The sequence below is a fragment of the Moschus berezovskii genome, chromosome 6, assembly GCF_049115385.1.
Source record: "Moschus berezovskii isolate FMDL1 chromosome 6, NW_MosBer_1.0, whole genome shotgun sequence".
Taxonomy (NCBI): domain Eukaryota; kingdom Metazoa; phylum Chordata; class Mammalia; order Artiodactyla; family Moschidae; genus Moschus; species Moschus berezovskii.
The window spans coordinates 48,306,927-48,329,045 of NC_142465.1; the positions used below are offsets into that span (position 1 = coordinate 48,306,927).

The following is a 22,119-nucleotide window of genomic DNA, read 5'->3' on the forward strand; positions in this document are numbered from 1 at the left end:
TAGGGTGGAAGCCTCTTGAGAGCAGGGAATGTACTGTATTCATCTTTAATGCCTGACAAAATGTATCCGCCTGGCAGAGAGCAGACATTCAATGACAGGCCACCTGTCACTCTACTTGCTCAACAAGATCAGGTTGGACTCACAGAAGCCCAGCTGTCACCCTGCTAAATTAGAAGCTTTACTAAAGTATATTTGTATATATTGCAGTGTATTTGTAAAGCTTGACAGCTACCACTCCCTGTCAATGCAAAATTAGTGTAGCTCTAAAGTGGCCAATAGCATTTTATAGGACATTATAAGTTATAAAGAAAAATGTATTACCTAGATGTTGAATTTTCAGCTATACTTATGAGAAATATGAAATGAATATTGCTCCATATTAAGCAAACACACAACAAATGGTTACTTAAAAGAGAATTATTTTGGCCATTCAAATCACAAAAGAATTCTTACCTTTTCAAAGAGATTTCACCTCACTGTTCCTTTATTAAAAAATTCCTTTAATGATCTATAACAATATTTAAAAGCACTACTACTAGCCTGAGGAGGATGGATGATCAAGAAATTTAAGGCACAAGTGTTAAAGGTCCTTGGAACTGTACTATTTTAAGTATAATTTACACAAGAGAAAAAAGTACCATCAAACTGATAAAAATCACCTTTACACTGCTCTTCTGGAAGCAGACATATATCTGTTTGTCTATCATTTTTCTAACTTTCAAATGACTCAGGTAAAATGGTTTTAAGTATCAACTATTAAAATAATAAAGTGTTTAAGTTATCTCATTTCTGAAGCTAATATATTTTTATTTGAGCTAGAATTCAATGCTACGTCTTCTGACCTCTAATTCCAATTAAAAAAAAAAAAAAAGACTACTACACTACCTCAGTATCTCAATAGCTCTGTCCCAAGATTTCAAATCCTTGCTTGCCATTTTCACTCAAGAATGTCAACGTGTCTAAGTCCGCATCTATCATCTTGTAAACCAGAGCCCTGTTAACTTCCAAAAGTTCACATCACCCATCCAGCCACCTCTAACTCCTTTCTTTACGCATCTTTCCTCCCCATACACTCATCATCCACTGAACGCAGTTTCCTTGTTCCCTTCTTCAGTCTTTTGTTATCCAAACTCCACCCACGCTTCTCAAGCCCAGATCAAACCAAAGCCCCTCCAAGAACAGTTCCGATCACCACCAGCGGAGTGACCTTGCCTCCACAAAATCCCCAGAGCACTATGCCGTTCACTGAGTGACAGTCTCATCCACAAAAGCCTTAGCCGGGGCCACACTTCATGTTTCATTTAAAAAAAAAAAAAAAGGACAACATTTTCCTTTGGTTTTCTCCACACAATATGCACTGCAAACATCTTGGCCTCTGGCCCCATTTCCACAAGCCCAACAATACCCTTAACTATGCTAACAGTTCCCTAAATAGCTCAGTTGGTAAAGAATCCACCTGAAATGCAGGAGACCCCCTTTGATTCCTGGGTTGGGAAGATCTGCTGGAGAAGGGACAGGCTACCCATTCCAGAATTCTTGGGCTTCTCTTGTGGCTCAGCTGGTAAAGAATCCACCTGCAATGCAGGAGACCTGGATTTGATCCCTGGGTTGGAAAGATCCCCTGGAGAAGGGAAAAGCTACCCACTAGAGTATCCTGGCCTGGAGAATTCCATGGACTGTATAGCCCATGGGGTCACAAAGAGGTGGACGTGATTGAGTGACTTTCACTTTCATTCAGTATAATTATTTTACTAAAATATTGTAAAAATCTACTGTAACTGAGATTTCATTTGATGACATTGCACATTTAATATGTGGGACAAAGACAATGCAACCATAAATTTAAAATCCTACAATAAAAACTGCTTTGTAAAATAAGGTATAACACAGAACTTAGAAGTACAAAAACTGCTATCCTTAACGAAGGATAAAAATACCCAGGAGTTTGCTGATGGGTAGAATTTAGGAATGTAAATCTCTTCCCCAAAATTCAGAGGCCACCATACTACAAGTGTGGCATGGGGAGCGTAAAACAGGCCACAACTCTAGGTGGACAGACTTGTGGCTCAAGAGCAAACACAAGACTAAAAAAGTAAGTTACCCAAATACCAGCACTGATTGATCCTGCTGAAAGTGCAATGTGCATAACAGGAAACAGGAGGACCACGACTCCCACAACTGGTTTTAACAGACTCAGCAGTTAACCTCAACCAGCGGTTTCCTCTTCTGCCTTCAAATAGCCGGCCTGACAGGATTCAACTGTTGCTAGCTAGGAGCTCTCTTGGGCCTCCCAGGTGATGCTAGTGGTAAAGAACCTGCCTGCCAATGCAGGAGACATAAGAGATGTGGGTTCGATCCCTGGGTGGGGAAGATCCCCTGGATGAGGGTATGACAACACACTCCAGTATTCTTGCCGGGAGAATCCCAAGGACAGAGGAGCCTGGCAGGCTATGGTCCATGGGGTGGCACAGAATCAGACACAACTGAGCAACTTAGCATGCACGCACATGAGCTCTCCTAGGCTCTCCAGTCCCCTTATACTGATCTAGTTTATAACCAACTAAGCAGCTTCCCCTAAATCTTTCAAAGTCACTTTTTAAACAGCTGTGCCAAAGGTTTTAGGTACTGCTGGTTTCAGTCTTTTCCTCCCAGAACTGGTTGGAAAAAGGCGTGTTCTGCTATGAAATGTGGAGTCACCCCCGAAGGTACACAACTGTCAAATATTTCTTACACAAGAAGACAGAAATGTTTCTTTACCAAAGTGAGAAAGCTTTACAATGAGAGTACTGAAGGAGAGGACTAGCCAAGTTCTTTGGTACCCTGTTTTCATGCTTGGTAAGACCTGGTCTAATTCACTGTCTTTTCAAATTATTTTTGACAGCAAACTTCAGGAAGAAATATTTTATACAAAAAGCCCAGAACATGAATAAGTATAACCAAAAAAAAAAAATCTGCTTATGACCCATTAAAGAGATTTCATAATCAGGTAATGGATTACAATATGTGGTTTAAAAAAAAAGTTTCTGACACCTGATCTACCTGGATCCCACGTCCAGGTCTGTAATTAAAGAGCTCTCCACTGACGATACATCTGAAATCCCCACACTGCCTGCGGGTTGGTCTCTGGGCTGCACAGACTCTAAACAGAAAACTGACGAGAGATTTAACCATATTTAAAACCAGAAAAAATTAAAGTAACTACAACACATAACATTTTTAAAACTCAATATTCTTCCACAAGACATGATTTTGAAAACATACTTTGGTCCTCCGCATTCAACTGCAGATGCTTTCACGAATCGAACAGGTTGTAATCCCACTGGTTCAATGCTTAAAGTGTTGTTCTCCACAGCCTCCAGAACAGCAGAAGCCAACTTCACAGAACATAGAAAAATATTAGATGCTGAGAGGAAAATGTAGAAATTCTAGTTCACAGTAAACTGATGTTTAAAAATTATTTTTCCCCCAAGTTCCCCTAGATTTGCCTTAGCTAATGAAAAAGAAACCACATAAGCTTGGTTTGAATTCTTTTATAACTCCAATATTGTTATGAAAAATGATTCAGTTACAGCTAAATAACTTTTCTCATTTTATGGAAGGAAATTAAAGACATTAATTCCAGATCACCCCTTATCCACAATTAACATCCACTATTAAAGTCACTTCAAAATGAATACCCTAATGCTTGATTTTGCTAAATTTATGAATTATTTTTTAATACCTGTCATCATAACAGAGCAATATATATTAAACAGAGCTATGATCCCATGTTTATGTGCACAAGAGTATACAAAAGAATTAAACGAATTATCAGATATTAAACGCCCAGATGGAGACGGTAGTAACTGATAAACAATTGATGAAATGGGCAAACTACTTTATCCTGGCAAGATTACTTATACGTAGAAATCTACTTAAAATTAGGGCCAGAGCCATAATGACTAACAGCTGTATATCCAAAGTTCAAGATGGGGAACACATGCACACCCGGGGCAGATTCATGTCAATGTATCGCAAAACCAATACAATAATGTAAAGTAACTAGCCTCAATTAAAATAAATAAATTTTTTTAAAAAAGAACACCAAATCTAAAAAAAATTAAAATAAAAAGTAAAATTCAGTTTAGGTCAGTCGCTCAGTCGTGTCCGACTCTTTGCGACCCCATGAATCACAGCACGCCAGGCCTCCCTGTCCATCACCAACTCCCAGAGTTCACTCAAAACTCTTGTCCATAGAGTCGGAGATGCCATCCAGGCATCTCGTTCTCTGTCGTCCGCTTCTCCTCCCACCCCCAACCTTTCCCAGCATCAGAGTCTTTTTCTTTTCCAGTGAGTCAACTCCTCACATGAGGTGGCCAAAGTATTGCAGTTTCAGCTTTAGCATCAGTCCTTCCAATGAACACCCAGGATTGATCTCCTTTAGAATGGACTGGTTGGATCTCCTTGCAGGCCAAGGGACTCTCAAGAGTCTTCTCCAGCACCACAGTTCAAAAGCATCAATTCTTTGGCGATCAGCTTTCTTCACAGTCCAACTCTCACATCCACACATGACAACGGGAAAAACCACAGCCTTGACTAGACGGACCTTGGTTGGCAAAGTAATGTCTCTGCTTTTAAATATACTATCAAGGTTGGTCATAACTTTCCTTCCAAGGAGTAAGCGTCTTTTAATTTCATGGCTGCAATCAGCATCTGCAGTGATTTTGGAGCCCCCAAAAATAAAGTCTGACACTGTTTCCACTGTTTTTCCATCTATTTCCCATGAAGTGATGGGACCAGATGCCATGATCTTCATTTTCTGAATGTTGAGCTTCAAGCCAACCTTTTCACTCTCCTCTTTCACTTGCATCAAGAGGCTTTTGAGTTCCTCTTCACTTTCTGCCATAAGGGTGGTGTCATCTGCATATCTGAGGTTATTGATATTTCTCCCAGCAATCTTGATTCCAGCTTGTGCTTCTTCCAGCCCAGCGTTCCTCATGATGTACTCTGCATATAAGTTAAATAAGCAGGGTGACAATATACAGCCTTGATGTACTCCTTTTCCTATTTGGAACCAGTATGTTGTTCCATGTCCAGTTCTGACTGTTGCTTCCTGACCTGCATACAGGTTTCTCAAGAGGCATGTCAGGTGGTCTGGGATTCCCATCTCTTTCAGAATGTTCCACAGTTTGTTGTGATCCACACAGTCAAAGGCTTTGGCATAGTCAATGAAGCAGAAATAGATGTTTTTCTGGAACTCTCTCGCTTTCTCCATGATCCAGCGGATGTTGGCAATTTGATCTCTGGTGCCTCTGCCTTTTCTAAAACCTGCTTGAACATCTGGGAGTTCACGGTTCACATATTGCTGAAGCCTGGCTTGGAGAATTTTGAGCATGACTTTACTAGCATGTGAGATGAGTGCAATTGTGCGGTAGTTTGAGCATTCTTCGGCATTGCCTTTCTTTGGGATTGGAATGAAGACTGACCTTTTCCAGTCCTGAGGCCACTGCTGAGTTTTCCAAATTTGCTGGCATACTGAATGCAGCACTTTCACAGCATCATCTTTTGGGATTTGAAATAGCTCAACTGGAATTCCATCACCTCAACTAGCTTTGTTCGTAGTATGCTTTCTAAGGCCCACTTGACTTCACGTTCCAAGATATCTGGCTCTAGGTCAGTGATCACGTTACCGTGACTATCTTGGTCATGAAGATCTTTTTTGTACAGTTCTTCTGTGTATTCTTGCCACCTCTTCTTAATATCTTCTGCTTCTGTTAGGTCCATACCATTTCTGTCCTTTATCGAGCCCATCTTTGCATGAAATGTTCCCTTGGAATCTCTAATTTTCTTGAAGAGATCTCTTGTTTTTCCTATTCTGTTGTTTTCCTCTATTCCTTTGCATTGATCCACTGAGGAAGGCTTTCTTATCTCTCCTTGCTATTCTTTGGAACTCTTCACTCAGATGCTTACATCTTTCCTTTTCTCCTTTGCTTTTCGCTTCTCTTCTTTTCACAGCTATTTGTAAGGCCTCCTCAGACAGCCATTTTGCTTTTTTGCATTTCTTTTCCATGGGGATGGTCTTGGTCCCTGTCTCCTGTACAGTGTCACAAACCTCCGTCCAGAGTTCATCAGGCACCCTATCTATCAGATCTAGTCCCTTAAATCTATTTCTCACTTCCACTGTATAATCATAAGGGATTTGATTTAGGTCATATCTGAATGGCCTAGTGGTTTTCCCTACTTTCTTCAATTTAAGTCTGAAATTGGCAATAAGGAGTTCATGATCTGAGCCACAGTCAGCTCCTGGTCTTGTTTTTGCTAACTGTATACAGCTTCTCCATCTTTGGATGCAAAGAATATAATCAATCTGATTTTGGTGTTGACCACCTGGTGATGTCCATGTGTAGGGTCTTCTCTTGTGTTGTTAGAAGAGGGTGTTTGCTATGACCAGTGCATTCTCTTGACAAAACTCTATTAGCCTTTGCCCTGCTTCATTCCGTGCTCCAAGGCCAAATTTGTCTGTTACTCCAGGTGTAAAAATAAAATTAGGAACATATAAAAAAAAAAACCATTTTATTCTTCCTCTTAACTTTTCCTTATAAGTAGTGTTGTAATTAAATTCTCTAAAGACTCTTAGGATTAACTTTCTTAAAACACTTACTGACTGGATATTTGTAGACAAACTTTCCACAAGTAAGAACAAATTAAAATTATGACCTTACATTTGCACAATGTTTTAAGGTTTTCTGTCTACTTGAAAGTGTCAAAGTGTTAGCCATGCAGTCATGTCCGACCCTTTGAAGCTCCATGGACTGTAGCCCACCAGGCTCCTCTGTTCATGGAGTTCTCCAGGCAAGAATACTGGAGTCGGCAGCCTTCCCTTTTCCAAGGGATCTTCCCAACCCAGGGATCGAACCTGGGTCTCCTGCATTGCAGGTAGATGCTTTACCATCTGAGCCACCAGGGAAGTTTTCCTATCTACTTAATTGACTTCGTTTTTCTTAACAACCCTGAGACATGGGCAAGGAAGGCATTTTCTCCCCCGGTTTTAAAGATGAAGGAACTAAACAGGAGTTTTAAAATCACAAACGGATAAACCAAACAAAAAGCTTGACGTGTACAGAAATTTCTTTACACTGACTCTTGGACTAAAAGTTAAGAAATAAGCCCTACCCCCTTAACATATTTAATACTTCAGTTCAGTCGCTCAGTCGTGTCCGACTCTTTGCGACCCCATGAATCACAGCACGCCAGGCCTCCCTGTCCATCACCAACTCCCAGAGTTCACTGAAACTCATGTCCACCGAGTCGGTGATGCCATCCAGCCATCTCATTCTCTGTCGTCCCCTTCTCCTCCCGCCCCCAACCCTTCCCAGCATCAGAGTCTTTTCCAGTGAGTCAACTCATCGCATGAGGTGGCCAAAGTATTGCAGTTTCAGCTTTAGCATCAATCCTTCCAATGAACACCCAGGATTGTTCTCCTTTAGAATGGTTTAATACTTCACTCCAGTGCAAAACACACTGCAGTGTGTGTGATCCTCTGCTCAAATAAGGAAGGAGGTTCAGTAAGTGAATGTCAAGAAATTATGATGATACTAATATGGAACGGAGAAAATGGTAAAACATGACATTTTATAAATTATTTATATAAGAGATAGTAAAATATGTAACATGTCTAAGTAAAAGGTATAGGAACAACTCTAATGCATTTCTATTAAAGTTTTTTAAAAATTACCTCACTTTTTGAGAAGGTTAAACAAGGAAAGATATCTTCCTGATAGATTTTGTCTAAGAAAGGGCAGGTTCTGTCCATTGTGGGCTCATCCTTCCAAGATCTGAATTCATTATACAGGGATAAGTCAGCCTGACAAAAGAAAACATAAAATAACTTTTTTAAAAAAGTACAAACAGAAAATCACTTTATAAAACCAAAACCTAATTAATATATTACCAAAAAACAAATATTCTTTATTTAAAATAACAATTGAACCATTCCTGATTAGTTACAATACAGGATAGCAAATTTTTAATTGAAGTATAGCTGATTTACAATATTGTTTGTTTCAGGTGTATAGCAAAGTGATTCAATTAAACATGTTTTTCCAAATTCTTTCCATTATAGATTATTACAAGGTATTGAATATAGTTCCCTGTAGTTGTTTTAGCTGCTAAATCATGTCCAACTCTTTAGTAACCCCCTGGAGTGTAGCTTTCCAGGCTCCTCTGTCCACGAGATTTTCCCAGACAAGTATACTGGAGTGGATTGCCATTTCCTTCTCCTGGGGATCTTCCCCACCCAGGGACTGAACCTGCCTCTCCTGCACTGGCAGGCAAGGTCTTCCCCACTGAGCCACCAGGGAAGCCCATGGTTCCCTGCATTGTTCCATGCAGCAAATTCTTGGCTTATTTTATATACAGTGGTGTATATTTGTTAATCTCATACTTCTAACTTATCCCTCTCTCAGCCTTTCCCCTTTGGCAACCATAAGATCCTTTTGTATGTCTGTGAGTCTGTTTCTGTCTTGTGAATAAATTCATTTGTACCTTTCCTAGCATTTCACATATAAGTGATCATAGTTGTGTCTTTCTTTCTGACATCTTCAGTGCGTATGATACTCTCTAGGTCCATTTATGCTGCTGCTGATGATGCTACCAATAGCAATATTTCATTCTTTTTTAAAAACAATCCAAACTCCCAAATAACTAGGGGGTGCTTTTCAATGTATCCACTATGGTGTCAAAGATCACCACAATTACCCACCCACCAAAAAAAGTGTAACACTAATGTTGGAGTTCTTCTTAAGAAGCAGGTGCACACTGTTCTGAATACAAGTCTTCTGAAAACAAACAATTTGGAGCCAAGTTAATTAAAACAAGTGTTTAAATAAATAGAGGCTGACCAAATTGTGAAATCTATTTTGGGGTCAAAAGTGACACCAACTGTTCAGCTATTTAAGGGATTTCCAAAATTTTCAAAATGTTTACTGTATAAGCTGCAAAACTGAAAGCAGCACACACACACAGCCTCCTAAAATGACTATCTCAAATATATAACATTCATTTATATTTTTTTGCCATTTCAACATCTAGTATCTACCATCTGAACTACCAATAATCCAGCTGGCACTGGCCTTCCTATTCACTCTTCCAGTTATCTCTTCTCTTTCCTTCCAATTTAATAATTTTTCCCAAGTATTCTTCTCTTTGGATTCCCTCAGCCCAGCTCAGTACTGCCCGTCAGCATATAAAGATCCACCCAGCCCCAGCCACCCAGACACAGAGCAGTGTCCCTCACCCGCCCGCAGCTCTAAGCCACTCTTGTCCAGAAGCACTAGATACCCTGTAAAGGAACACTGACTGCATCTACGGCCTGCAGGACAGCTCAATCAGACGGGCGTGTAGTCTGTGTGAAAGTAACGAAAGACTGGCTGTGCCCAGCTTTCCTAGAGACTTTCCTTTAAGGTGTATAATGGCAATCTCAATGTCAATTTTTTTCATCCCAATCCATAAATTCCTTGAATCAAAGCTAAAGGCAAAAGGATAAAAATATTAGCAAATAAATAATACATTTTAAAATTAATTTTCTTTGTAAAGTCTACACTTTGATGGATATAAAACCCAAAGTGCGTAAGTAGTGTTCTAAGAAAAGATTCTAGTTGAAAGGCAATAATTTAAACTACTTATTAAGAGCTGACTCTGTCAGGAACTATAGTAATAAGCACTTCACAAACATTTAATCCTCAAAGCTGGGCAAGATAAATATTATAACCTCCATTTATAGATAAGAAAACTAGGGTTTAGAGAGATAAAATAACTTGACCAAGGTTACCAAGCAAAAAACCAGTAAGAGTTCACATTTGAGTGACTTGATCTCAAAGCCTTGCCTAACTGTGCGTGCATGCATGCACCTGTGTTCTCAGCACTTTCAGAAGATATGCTGTAAAGTCATGACTGAATGCCCCATCACATTTTCTATAGAAACATGGACATGTTCCATTTTCTGTCCAACTGTTATATCTAAGATTTACACAGGTCAAATTTATGTGTTTCCTTTATCTAATAAAACATTTTGACAAGTTTTTCACAAAATATTACAATACAAGATATAGCCAGAAAGCAAAACGTTATATGCTGCCTATATGCATATTTTAAGGAATTTCATAAATACAAAACTTTAAAACGTTCCATGAGAAACATCTAAATTTTCTTAGTGTAAACAATAGGGAGAAAAGGGTACATAATTACACACACTGAGAAACCACAGCAAAAATACAAGTTGTACCAAGCAACTAAAAAGGCTATCAATACTGAAAGAAATCAGAACTAAAGTTATGACTAAAAAAGTTTCTTAAATATTTAACAGAAACCAGTGTGAATTTTAATTTCATCACATTCAGATTTAACCAAGTATTGAACTTCTCTCTCACCAGCATCTTTTTCTTACGAATAACTAAACAATATGCAATTCAATTAAAATGAGCAACAACCCTGGTTATTCAATTTAATAAACTCCTGGCTTCTATGTAAAAATCTAAACAAGCACAGCTTCTTAAAGATTAATGAGAGACTTGAATTCGGCAATGTAAAATACAACTTTCAAGAAGAAAAAAAAAGGGAGAAGGCTGCTTGTTAATTAGTGATCAATCCCCTTGGACATGCCTTCTCATCACACGTAAGTAAAAACCATTTTACAATTACACAATTTTTACTCAAAACAGCTCAAAATATTAGCACATTATCTCAGCTATCCTCATAACATACCTTATAAAATTATAAGCTTACCGTCAGTTCTATTTTTTGTTACTTAATTACCTGAATTAACTCCAGGACTACCTTACTAATATAAAATTGTTCCTCCCAGAATTTAAGTAAAAACAATCCACCATTCTTCAAGAAAATCACCTAATATTTTCATATATTTCTTATGTTCATATTTTGCTAGAGCATGCAAGCAATAAATTTTGACTAGCCAGATCATTAAAATCACCCACTCTCCTTTATACAACACACGACACTTTGCTCCTTAAGTGAAGTATCAAGATTAAGAAACTTACCAAGTTTCCAGCAGGTACTCCAAGGTCAGCCAGGTAGAGAAGGGAACTGAAGAATCCCTGAAAGCAGCCAGCTCTAGACAAAGCCTCCCCCATATTAATACTGAATATTTTGTACTAAAAATTTTGCTGGCAAAAATCATAACCAACACCTCAGTGATGAGAATTACTAAGTATCAACAGAGTCAGAGGGGACCGTCCTGCACGAGTTACCTCTTTGCAGTCTTTTACAATTGGCTGTATCACACTGAGGTCCTGATGACTGCCACTCATAGCACTGCTTGTACTTTTATTTCTTGTATGCCCCTTTTTAAAATGTGCCTTTCCACCTGGCAGAGGCTCTTGTGTAGGTGATGTTGGAGAAGTGGACAATACAAGTGTTTTCAATGCAGCTACTTCAGCTTGAAGCACATCAATCTTGAAAAGAAATCAACACAGTCACATATACTGAATATGTTTTATGACAGATGCAGCCAAATGTTAACAATTTGGTAACTTTCAGAGATGAAACATAAGTTTAATGTGCATTTCCCGTGGAGTAATAAAAGAAGAGTAAACTAAATGGGTTTTTTGGGAGGGCTTTTTATTTTTAACCAGTTTTTTTATGTTCCCATACAGTCGGGATTCAGCTGCTATTCACAATGTCAGATGAAAATTTTAAAATTATCAAAATGTTTAACATTTCACTATGTGGATTTTCAGATGAGATTGGATGCATTCAGGGTGGTATGGCCATAGACATCACCAACTCAAAGACATGAGTTTGAGCAAGCTCCAGAAGTTGGTGATGGACAGGGAAGCCTGGCGTGCTGCAGTCCATGGGGTTGCAAAGAGTCGAAGACGACTGAGCGAATGAATGGATATAAATTTTAAAAATCTTCATATTTAAAAATAGCTTATGATTAGGTGCAGTTCATTTCTAAAATAGTAAAATTTCAGTGGTTTTTTTAGTGAATTAAAAAATAATTGACTTTAAAATGTAACTATATAATCCTTTTGATAATATGTGTGATTCACAAAGTTTTAAATCATTTGCTTCTAATATAAATGTACAACAAATGTTCACTATTATATCTAGGTAGTAGCTATTTTCTTCTTTACAGTGTCTTGGAGTTTTAAAAATCTTCTAAAGTAAGCACTACTTTTATAATCAGAACAAATCCAATAAACGTCAAGGTATTTTTCAAACTGTAATTACTAGTTTCTTTATATTTTATCCTATTAAAAGCAGCAAAAACTTACTTTTCCTTGCGCTTCTTTTAGCTGTTTTTCTGCTGTTGCCTGCTTGACATTTGCTTCTCTCACCATCTTATGAGCTTCCTGAAAAAGTTAACATCTCATACGTTGGAAACAAAGTATTTAGCATTTGTTTTCAAAAATCTTTCAACAGGAGTCTACGATTGAAACAAAGATACACTAACAAAATTTTACCTAAAATTAAGTATTCAATGTCAACAGCTGAAGCAACAACTGTCATCAGGTAGATCAATTATTAAGAATAAAGAATAGGTACCTTCATTTAGTATCTATTACCACAGAGGCAGGCAAGGTTAGTTTGATCATTCTAATCAACACCTGTGTAAAGACTGCAAATGTTAAAGGAAAAGTCATGATCCACATGTCAAACCCAACTTCTTTGCTGTTAGGATTTTATAATTTGTATTCATATTACTACACACAGCAAAGACATACAGGAGAAACAAGCAAAAATACTAACACATCAGTAATGCTGCAGTTTATAGGAGTAATAGCTGAGAAGCCTTAGAGCTTCTGATAAAAATACTTACAAATCGATATTAAATCTTGATTTTGTGCAGAGCAATGGAAAAAGGATGAGTTTATCCTTTCATAAGATCTTAATTTTTTAGTACCAAATATATGGAACTCTAGGTATTTAATTCCCCTTTATTCATACATTTATTCATCAAACACTTATTCATAACATCTCTTCCTGAGCTACCATTCCAGGTACTAATAACTCCTGGGGCAGATTCATGTCAATGCATGGCAAAACCAACCAATATAATATTGTGAAATAATTAGCCTCCAACAACAAAAAAAAAGAAGCTTACACTCTGAAGACATGCTAATAATCAAATAAAATATGAGTACAAATTCTGGATTTTATTCTAAATCTATTATGAAGCCTTGTGGCTTTTTAAGACAGAGAATGACATTATGCTATTTGTATTTTAAAAAGCTTACTCTGCTGTATGGAATAATCCCTATAAAATATAAGGGTGGATTGGAACAGTACTACACAGGGTGTTGCAATAATCCCCCAGGACGTAAGAGCATAGATCTTAGAACTTCAATTTACTGTTCATGAGGAAGAGAGTGATGGAAGGCAGAAGGAAAGAAGTCAGCTTCAAAGATGTTTAACAGTTTGACAAGAGAACCCTCACTAGGTCTGTCAACTGTTCAGGGGAGAGTGGAAGTTCTCCGCACCAGAGCTCCACGGTGGCACTCCCATTTGTTCATTTGCTCTTAGAGTATGTAATGACATTGCACCTTGTATGTGCCCTTGTATTATAATAAATTTAAATATTATTTTAAATAAGAAAAGCTTTACTATCAATGATTATAATGAGATTAACTGTGAGAATATTCCATGCACCATTACGCTGGCTATCTTATGTCAAAGCCTGTAGGAGCTATCAAATTTAATAATGAGATAGCATTTTTCTTTTAAAAATAACAAGTATTTCAGATGTGCCGAATAAGTGCTGAATTTCAACAAGTGGCTGTCAATAAAATAGTTCCCAAATAATAAGTATATCTAATTTGATCCTTCAAGATAAGTGACATTTTAACTATGAATCCAGAAGTAACACGTGCTATGGAGAGAGTATTTGTTTAATGTTTAGAAATTGGATTCTGCTTTCATTAATGGCGGACCATGCAATTTAGAACAAACTTCCTACAGAGAACAGCTTTTAAAAGCTGGACAAATTTTTTTTAAATGTTTTTGAAGGCATTAGAGAGCAACAAAATAGTGAAGAATCAGAGGACCAAGATCCAGAAGAAGTAAACTGAGGAAAGTGAGCTGAAACTTGGGGTGATTTGTCCCCTTAGAGATATAAGGGATACACTGGAAAGGTATAAAATAAAAGTAACTGGAGTCCAAAAAGGAAAGAGAAAAGAGCTAGAATGAGGCAAGAGGAGTATCTAAAATGATAATTCATAGGATTTTTAAAACTGATATAAGACATCAAAAGATAAATGAGCTTGAAAACTTCTCTATCACTGTCATTCTGAAACCGAAAAATTATTTAAGTATCATCTACACAGGAAAGTCAGTAAACTTTCTAGAAAGGCCAGATAGTAAGTAGTCCAGGCTTCTAAGCCATATAGTCTGTGTGGTAACTACTCAACTCTACTGCTATAGTCTGAAGGCAGCCCAGACAATAAAGCAATCAATGAATACAGCCATTCCAATAAAAATTCATGGGCACTGAAATATGAGTTTCATAGAGTTTTCATTTGTCACAAAATAATCCTCTTTCGATTCTTTTTCCTCCTCTTACCATTTGAAAATGTAAAAACCAACCTTGGCTCATTAGGTTGCACAAAAGTAGATATAGGCCAGTTTTGGCCTGCAGGCTATAGTTTGCAGACCTGTGATTTATACAAACATTCACATCCATATATTTACGAACGCCTAAGACAGGATTTTTTTCCTCTCTGGTTAGCAGTGATTCAAATTAAGTTGATCTTTTTTTTTTCTTTTTTAAAAATAATGTTTATTCACCATCTTCTGATTAGTTTTCAAAAACAATTTGTTGGCATTAAAGACAAAAATTCACTAGAGAATGTTACAGAAAAACTTTCACGTAACTAGCAATGGGACTGAAAATTTATTATCATGATTTATTACAGGAAAAGACATACTTGTTCCTTCCAGATAAGTATATCTGTGAGCTATCAGTAGCATTAAATCTAAATCTTAAAAATGGAATTTAGACCATATCATCATCTGGATCATAAATTTAAAACAAGGTTTCAAAAACAAGATAACATATTCAATCACAATGCTCTCATGAAATAAATATACACATATACAATATGTATTAGTGAGAATACTTCTGTATTATAAAAAATTTAAGTATTTTTATTATTTTACTTTTTAAAATTTTTGTGTTTTATATGTATGTAACATTATGATGTGTGTTAGTATATGTGCATAATTTATAAGTAAGTACATATGTCTTAGAACAGTGCCTAGTGCATAGGGAATTCTTAATATCTTCATCATCATGAAGGTTCATGCTCAAATTTGTCTCTGTGGCTTGAGAGAAAAGGAAGTGCCATTTATGACTTTCACCATACTTAAAAGCAAGATCAAGGTCATGAATTTGAGTCCCAGCATTCTTCTTAACTCTATTTATGATTTTCTTCACAGACAAAATAGTTTGTACTCATGTGCTTACAGCATTGTTGAGAGAAACTAAGCATATCATAGACATTTACTAAAATCGGCTGAAAAAAAAACATAAAACCACCTTACGACTACATATCTTTTTTCCATGTTAAATGTAGACTACTTTGTAAAGCATTCTTTCAAGTGATTTCATTTTATATTTTACATTACCTCAAAATCCATAATACTATAAGAAAAAATATATATACACATACATATACAACTTTTCAGTCTTGTATTTTTTGCTAAAACAAAAGTATATTCAAGATCATTCATCATATATAAATTCCTAATCTGAGTTTACAAGCTTACCAAAATTGTATAAATTGAGTTTATTCAGAATAATCTTCAATTCTTAAAAAAAAAACTATTTACACATATACATAAAATGTAAGCAAAACATTTTTTTCATAAAACAATGGTAAACTGAGATCATGAAGGCACAACTGAGACCACAGAAAAACTTTCTCTACTTTTTTCTAAACTCGTAAGCAGTTGGTTTGAATACAATTTTCTTCATTACTTAAATCATCTTTATTCAGTGTAGTTTCTTTCTCAGAAAGTACACAGTTAAGGTTATTAGTCACTGTTAGGTTGGAGATAAATTAGGAACCCCAAAATTATGCTTTTTAGATAACTTTTTCATTCATTGCACAACTGCACTTGTGGTACTTCACATCCTGCTAGAGACAGGGAAAAGTTTCTGTTTGTTCTCCTACTTCATCTAACAAAATGACATGTATGTGCAGCTGGGGAGAACTAAGTGGGGGCCAAAATTAAGGGCAGGCTGGCAGGAAACCAACATTAACATAAGCAGCATAATGTATTTGCTTTCTTATCTACTAACAGTATATTATAAAATTTTCTTCTAACCAGACATTACTGAAAGAAATGACTTATGTTTCTATACACTCCTTCTACATATAAAACTGTAACATTACATAACTCCTGTTCCAGATCTTTGTATGTCAGTAGCTCAGTCATGTCCGACTGTAGCCCACCAGGCTTCTCTGTCCACGGGATTTCCCAGGCAAGAATACTGGAGTGGGTTGCCATTCCCTTCTCCAGAGAATTTTTCTGACCAAGGGATGAAAGTCGGGTCTCTGGAAATGCAGGCGGATTCTTTGCCATCTGAGTCACCAAGGAAGCCCTCCAGGTCTTTAATTCCCCACTATTTCTAAGCTTAAATTTATCTTCCTATTATCTCTGATAACTAGCTAACTAAACAAAAAAAACATTAGTTTTTAAACATTCATGAAAGAAAATCACCCCAAAAAAGACAGGTGAGAGAACAAAGGGCTGTGAGCAGAGGGGGGCATGGAAAACCCACACGTCTGAAAATATCCTCTGCAATATTACTTATAACAATAAAAACTGTGGAATATACACTCGATAGATTATGATTTTCATTACACTGACTATGTAGTAACATTAAAAGATGTTATTTAAAGTACAAAATATATTAGGATTACAACTATGCAAGCAAATACGGATACCTAAAACTAAAAAAGATTGCATATACAAAAATAACAAAGGTGAAGAAACTTTTCCCCTAAAATCCATTTTTACATTAAAAATTTTAAAAACAAATTTTCAGGGGAAAAGAGAAAATATTGGTAAACTGATAATGACACTAGCCATTCTAGTAACACATCAATGTTTCTGATAAGGAACCTCTGAAGGCTAAAGATCTTATAACATAAAGGAGGTGTCCTAGGTAGTAGTTCTTAACCTAGAAAATAATATCCTCTCCCACCCTCCACAAAGATACTTATAAGTTGTCAAACAATGAGGGAGTATTACTAGAATACTGGGAGCAGCGTCAAGTGTGGTAGTTAACTCTGTGTGTCAACCTGACTGGGCCCCAGGTGCCCAGGCATTTCAGTTAGACGTTCTGGATGTTTCTGTGAGGATGCTTCTGGATGAGCTAATATGTGAATTGGTAAGGTGAGTAATGCAGATTGCCCTCAGCAATGTGGGTGCTGCTCATCCAATCAGCTGAAGGCCTGTTAGAACAAAAAGGCTCATCCCCCAAAAGGAAGAGAGAATTCTTCCTGCTTGCAGACTCCAGCTGAAACACCAGCTCCTCCTGGGTCTCAAGCCTGTCAGCCTTTGAACTAGAAACTACAACTATATGATCAGCTCTCCTGGTTCTCTGGCCTCTGGACTGAGACTGGAACTACACCATCAACTCTCCAGGGTCTCTAGTCTACCAACTCATCGTCCAGGTTTTGGACTTCCCAACCTCCTTGCTGCTGCTGCTGCTGCTGCTAAGTAGCCCATAGATTTTTACATCATTTTAAGTTGTAGCCTCTACATTTCTTAAATTTTTTTTTAGAGGACTTTCAAATATCCATGAAGCTAAGCATATTTTTTTTAAGATTCTTCTATCAATATATAAAAATTAAGACATTGCTCTTGACCAAGACATAAATAGACCAACCTCAAATAGACTAGCTGTGAGTTCCTCCAACTCCTGTCCAAGTTGATCTCGTACTTTAGAAAGCCTCTCACACTCTTCATCTTTTAACTTCAGTTCCTATGAGAAATTGATCATTTTATTTTTTTTTAATTTCCAAAGTTTGATGTTAGACTCAGAAGACTACATAATCTTTACTAATAAATTATAAAATATTAATACTGCCCCCTCCTACAACATTCACACTGTAAGTTTTTATTTAGCACTTGCTATGCGGAAACAATCAGACAAATCTAAAATTACAAATAATTCTAACTCACATATTAACTTTTCATAAAATATCCAAAGATTAATTAAAATTATTCATTACCTGTGAAAATAAACAATTAAAGAACTTCATTTTTTTCCCTTAACTTTGCTCTGAACATATCTGTTTCCATCAAGCAAGGAATTTCTTCAATTAACGCAGGTTCATTTCAATAAATGTTTAATGAAGTTGTTTCATGTTTACCTTAACAATTGTTTACCTGTGGATAATTTCATGTACCATACTGCAATTAGTCTAAAATGTCCATTAGGAGACTATACCCATTTAACACTGCAACCAGAGACAAACAATGTATTTTACATTTAAAATCAAGAAGAATATTAATGACAAAAATCCTATATTTATACATAACTCCTCAACAGGTAATAAACAGATGTTAAAAAAATTCCTTTATTAAGATGTTAAAATATGCAATTTAAAAAAATTTTATCTGTAAATTTATCTTTCAAACTTAGAGAGTAAAAAAAAACCAAGCTCCCTATATATTGGCCACAGACACACTAATAAAATAATGAGGTAGTTGTGCTGTAATTGTGGTGGCAGCATAGTTTTTGAATTCTCCAAGAACTCCTAAACTGCAGATGGTGACTGCAGTAATGAAATTAGAAGATGATTGCTTCTTGGCATGAAAGCTGTAACAAACCTACACAGTGTGTTAAAAAGCAAAGACATCACATTGCCAAAAAAGGTTCGTATAGTCAAGGCTATGGTCTTTCCAGTAGTCATGTACAGATGTGAGAGCTGGACCATAAAGAAGGCAGAGCACCAAAGAATTGATGCTTTTGAACTGTGGTGCTGGAGAAGACTCTTGAAAGTCCCGTGCACAGCAAGGAGAGCAAATCAGTTAATCTTAAGGGAAATAAACCCTGAATACTCTTTGGAAGGACTGGTGCTGAAGCTGAAATTCCAATACTTTGGCCACCTAATGTGACCAGCTGACTTATTGGCAAAGACCCTGATGCTGGGAAAGACTGAAGGCAGAAGAAGAGGGCAACAGAGGATGAGATAGGGGAATGGCATCACTGATTCAATACACATGAACTCAAGCAAACTCCAAGAGATGGTAAGGGACAGGGAAGCCTGGTGTGCTGCAGTCCATGGGGTCACGAAGAGTTGGACTTTGTGACTGAACAACTCCTAAAAACCAAATATACCAACTGGGATATCAGAAGAACCCAATGACTACATCTTCAACAAAACTAAGTAAAAGTGAATCCTCACAAATCTTAGACCCTGAGAAAATGTGGTTACACTGCCAAGACCATAGAATCAGCAGTTATGTGGAAGGGAGCACCAGAAGTGAAAGTACTTCCATTCCCACAGAGTCGCAACAGCCCCCCACCCCTCTGGTGGAGGTTTTAAGATTACAAGTGAATTTCCCTCACTTATGGTCTAAGTAATTTTCAAACTGCTGCTTTTGTGCTGGGTCTCAGGGTGAGTCTGCATGTGAGTCTTTCAGGTTGGAATCTCAGTTCCCTAGAGCTTTTGGGTCTCCTGGACATAAGCCCCACTGATTTTCAAAGCCAAACGTTTTGGGGCTTAACTCTCCACTGCAGGTCCCAGGGGTTGAAGTGCCTGATGTGGGGCCACAAACCCCTTGGGAAATCCAATTCATTTAAACATGAAAGACAAAAAAAAGATATGTGAAGTCGCCATTATAAAAAAGTTAAACATAAAGCCAAGTCAGCTACAAGGTAAAGAAAATCAGATAGGTATCAAATTTCAACAGCATTTTACGCTAAAAAATAACGGACTCACATTTTTAAGATACTCAAGGGAAAAAAAAAATGTGAGTTGAGAATTTTATATCCAGTCAAAGTATCCTTCAAATGTAAGACCAGAAACTAAAAGTTATAAACCTGTCACACTTTAGAAACTATATCTCCCATGAGCTTTCCAGAGTAATCAAGCAGTAAATGAGTTTCATATAATCAAGAAAAAAAAAGGAAAAGCTTTAATATTAAGGACAGGGGATGAGAAACAAATGTATTTAACTGCAGAACTACAAATAAAAGATGAGGGTACACAAGAATGAAAAGACAAGCCACAGACTGGGAGAAAATCATCTGATACAGGACTGTTAGCCAAAATACACAAAGAATTCTTAAAACTCAACGGTAAGAAAACAAGGATTAAAAAGTGTGCAAAAGATCTGAAAAGACACCTTGCAAAGTTACGGAGATGTCAAATGAGCACATGAAAAGATGTTCCATATTATACGTCATCAGGGAAATGCAAGCTACAGCAACAACATGATTCCACCATACACCTATTCAGTTCTGTTCTGTTCCGTCGCTCAGTCGTGTCCGACTCTTTGCGACCCCGTGGACTGTAGCCTACCAGGCTTCTCCATCCATGGGATTCTCCAGGCAAGAATACTGGAGTGGGTTACCGTTTCCTTCTCCAGGGGATCTTCCCGACCCAGGGATCGAACCCGGGTCTCCCGCATTGGAGGCAGACACTTTAACCTCTGAGCCACCAGGGAATACATCTATTAGAATGACCAAAAAGCAGAACTACAACAATACATACTGACAAGGATGGGAGACAACAGGAATTCTCATGCATTGCTCGCGGGAATACAAAATGGTACAGCCACTTTGGAAGACTTTCAGCAATTTTTTTGCAAAACCAAACATATTCTTACCACATGATCCAGTAATCATACTCTTCAGTATTTACCCAAAGGAACTGAAAACATATCCACAAAAAAGCCTGCACACAGACGTTTATACATTCATAACTGCCAAACTTGGAAGCAACCAAATACGCTTACACTTCAGTTAAGTGAATGAATAAACTGTGGTATATTCAAACAACAAACCATTCAGTTCAGTTCAGTTGCTCAGTCATGTCCGACTCTCTGCGACTCCATGAATCACAGCACACCAGGCTTCCCTGTCCATCACCAACTCCCGCAGTTCACTCAAACTCATGTCCACAGAGTCGGTGATGCCATCCAGCCATCTCATTCTCTGTCGTCCCCTTCTCCTCCCGCCCCCAACCTTTCCCAGCATCAGACTCTTTTCCAGTGAGTCAACTGGTCGCATGAGGTGGCCAAAGTATTGCAGTTTCAGTTTCAGCATCAGTCCTTCCAATGAACACCCAGGATTGATCTCCTTTAGAATGGACTGGTTGGATCTCCTTGCAGTACAAGGGACTCTCAAGAGTCTTCTCCAGCAAAACAACAAACCATTACTCAGCATTAAATGGGAATGAGCTCTCAAGCCATGAAAAGATATGGAGGAAAAGAAGTGCATGACTAAATAAAAGAATAATCTTAAAAGGCTGCATGCTATATGATTCCAACTATATGACATTCTGAAAAATGGAAAACTATGGAGACGGTAAAAAGATCAGTGGACTGCCAGGGACTAAGAAGTAGGGAGGGGTGAATAGGTAGAACACAGAGGATTTCTGCAATGCAGGAGACCCGGGTTTGACTCCTGGGTTGGGAAGATTCCCTGGAGAAGGAAATGGCAACCCACTCCAGTATTCTTGCCTGGAGAATCCCACGGACAGAGTAACCTGACAGGCTACAGTCCATGGGGTTGCAAGAGTTGGACACGACTTAGCGAATACACTACCACCACAGAGGATTTTTAGGACAGTGAAACTATTCATATACTATAATGACAGATATACATCATTATATTTTAGTCAAAACCCACAGAAAGTACAACACCAGAAGTGAATCTTAATGTAAACACTAATGTAAATGGGGGATAATCACATGTCAATTTAGGTTCACCAATTTTAACGAATGCCCCATTCTGGGGCAAGATGATCATAATGGGAGTGGCTATGCATACGTGAGGAAAGGGAACTTATGGCAGCTCTGTACTTTCCTCTCAATTCTATGAACCTAAAACTGATCTTTAAAAAGTCTGTTTTTTTTAAATGGGGATAAAGTTGAGAAAAG

At 37.5% G+C, this 22,119-nt stretch overlaps 1 protein-coding gene across 5 annotated transcripts in view; it reads right to left on the reverse strand.

The window, feature by feature from the left end:
* The window catches only part of RAB3IP (RAB3A interacting protein), a 54,277-nt gene that overhangs the window by 5,274 nt on the left and 26,884 nt on the right, over positions 1-22,119 (reverse strand). For 4 of the 5 annotated variants that reach the window (XM_055394880.2, XM_055394877.2, XM_055394878.2 and 1 more), the window contains 5 exons: positions 17,894-17,989; positions 12,273-12,350; positions 11,244-11,447; positions 7,715-7,843; positions 3,262-3,374 (listed from right to left, as the gene is read on the reverse strand). In XM_055394880.2, coding sequence (XP_055250855.1) covers positions 3,262-3,374; positions 7,715-7,843; positions 11,244-11,447; positions 12,273-12,350; positions 17,894-17,989 — 620 coding nt within the window. Of the gene's footprint in view, positions 1-3,261; positions 3,375-7,714; positions 7,844-11,033; positions 11,091-11,243; positions 11,448-12,272; positions 12,351-17,893; positions 17,990-22,119 lie in introns of all 5 variants that reach the window. The other variant, XM_088836998.1, reaches the window with a different exon arrangement.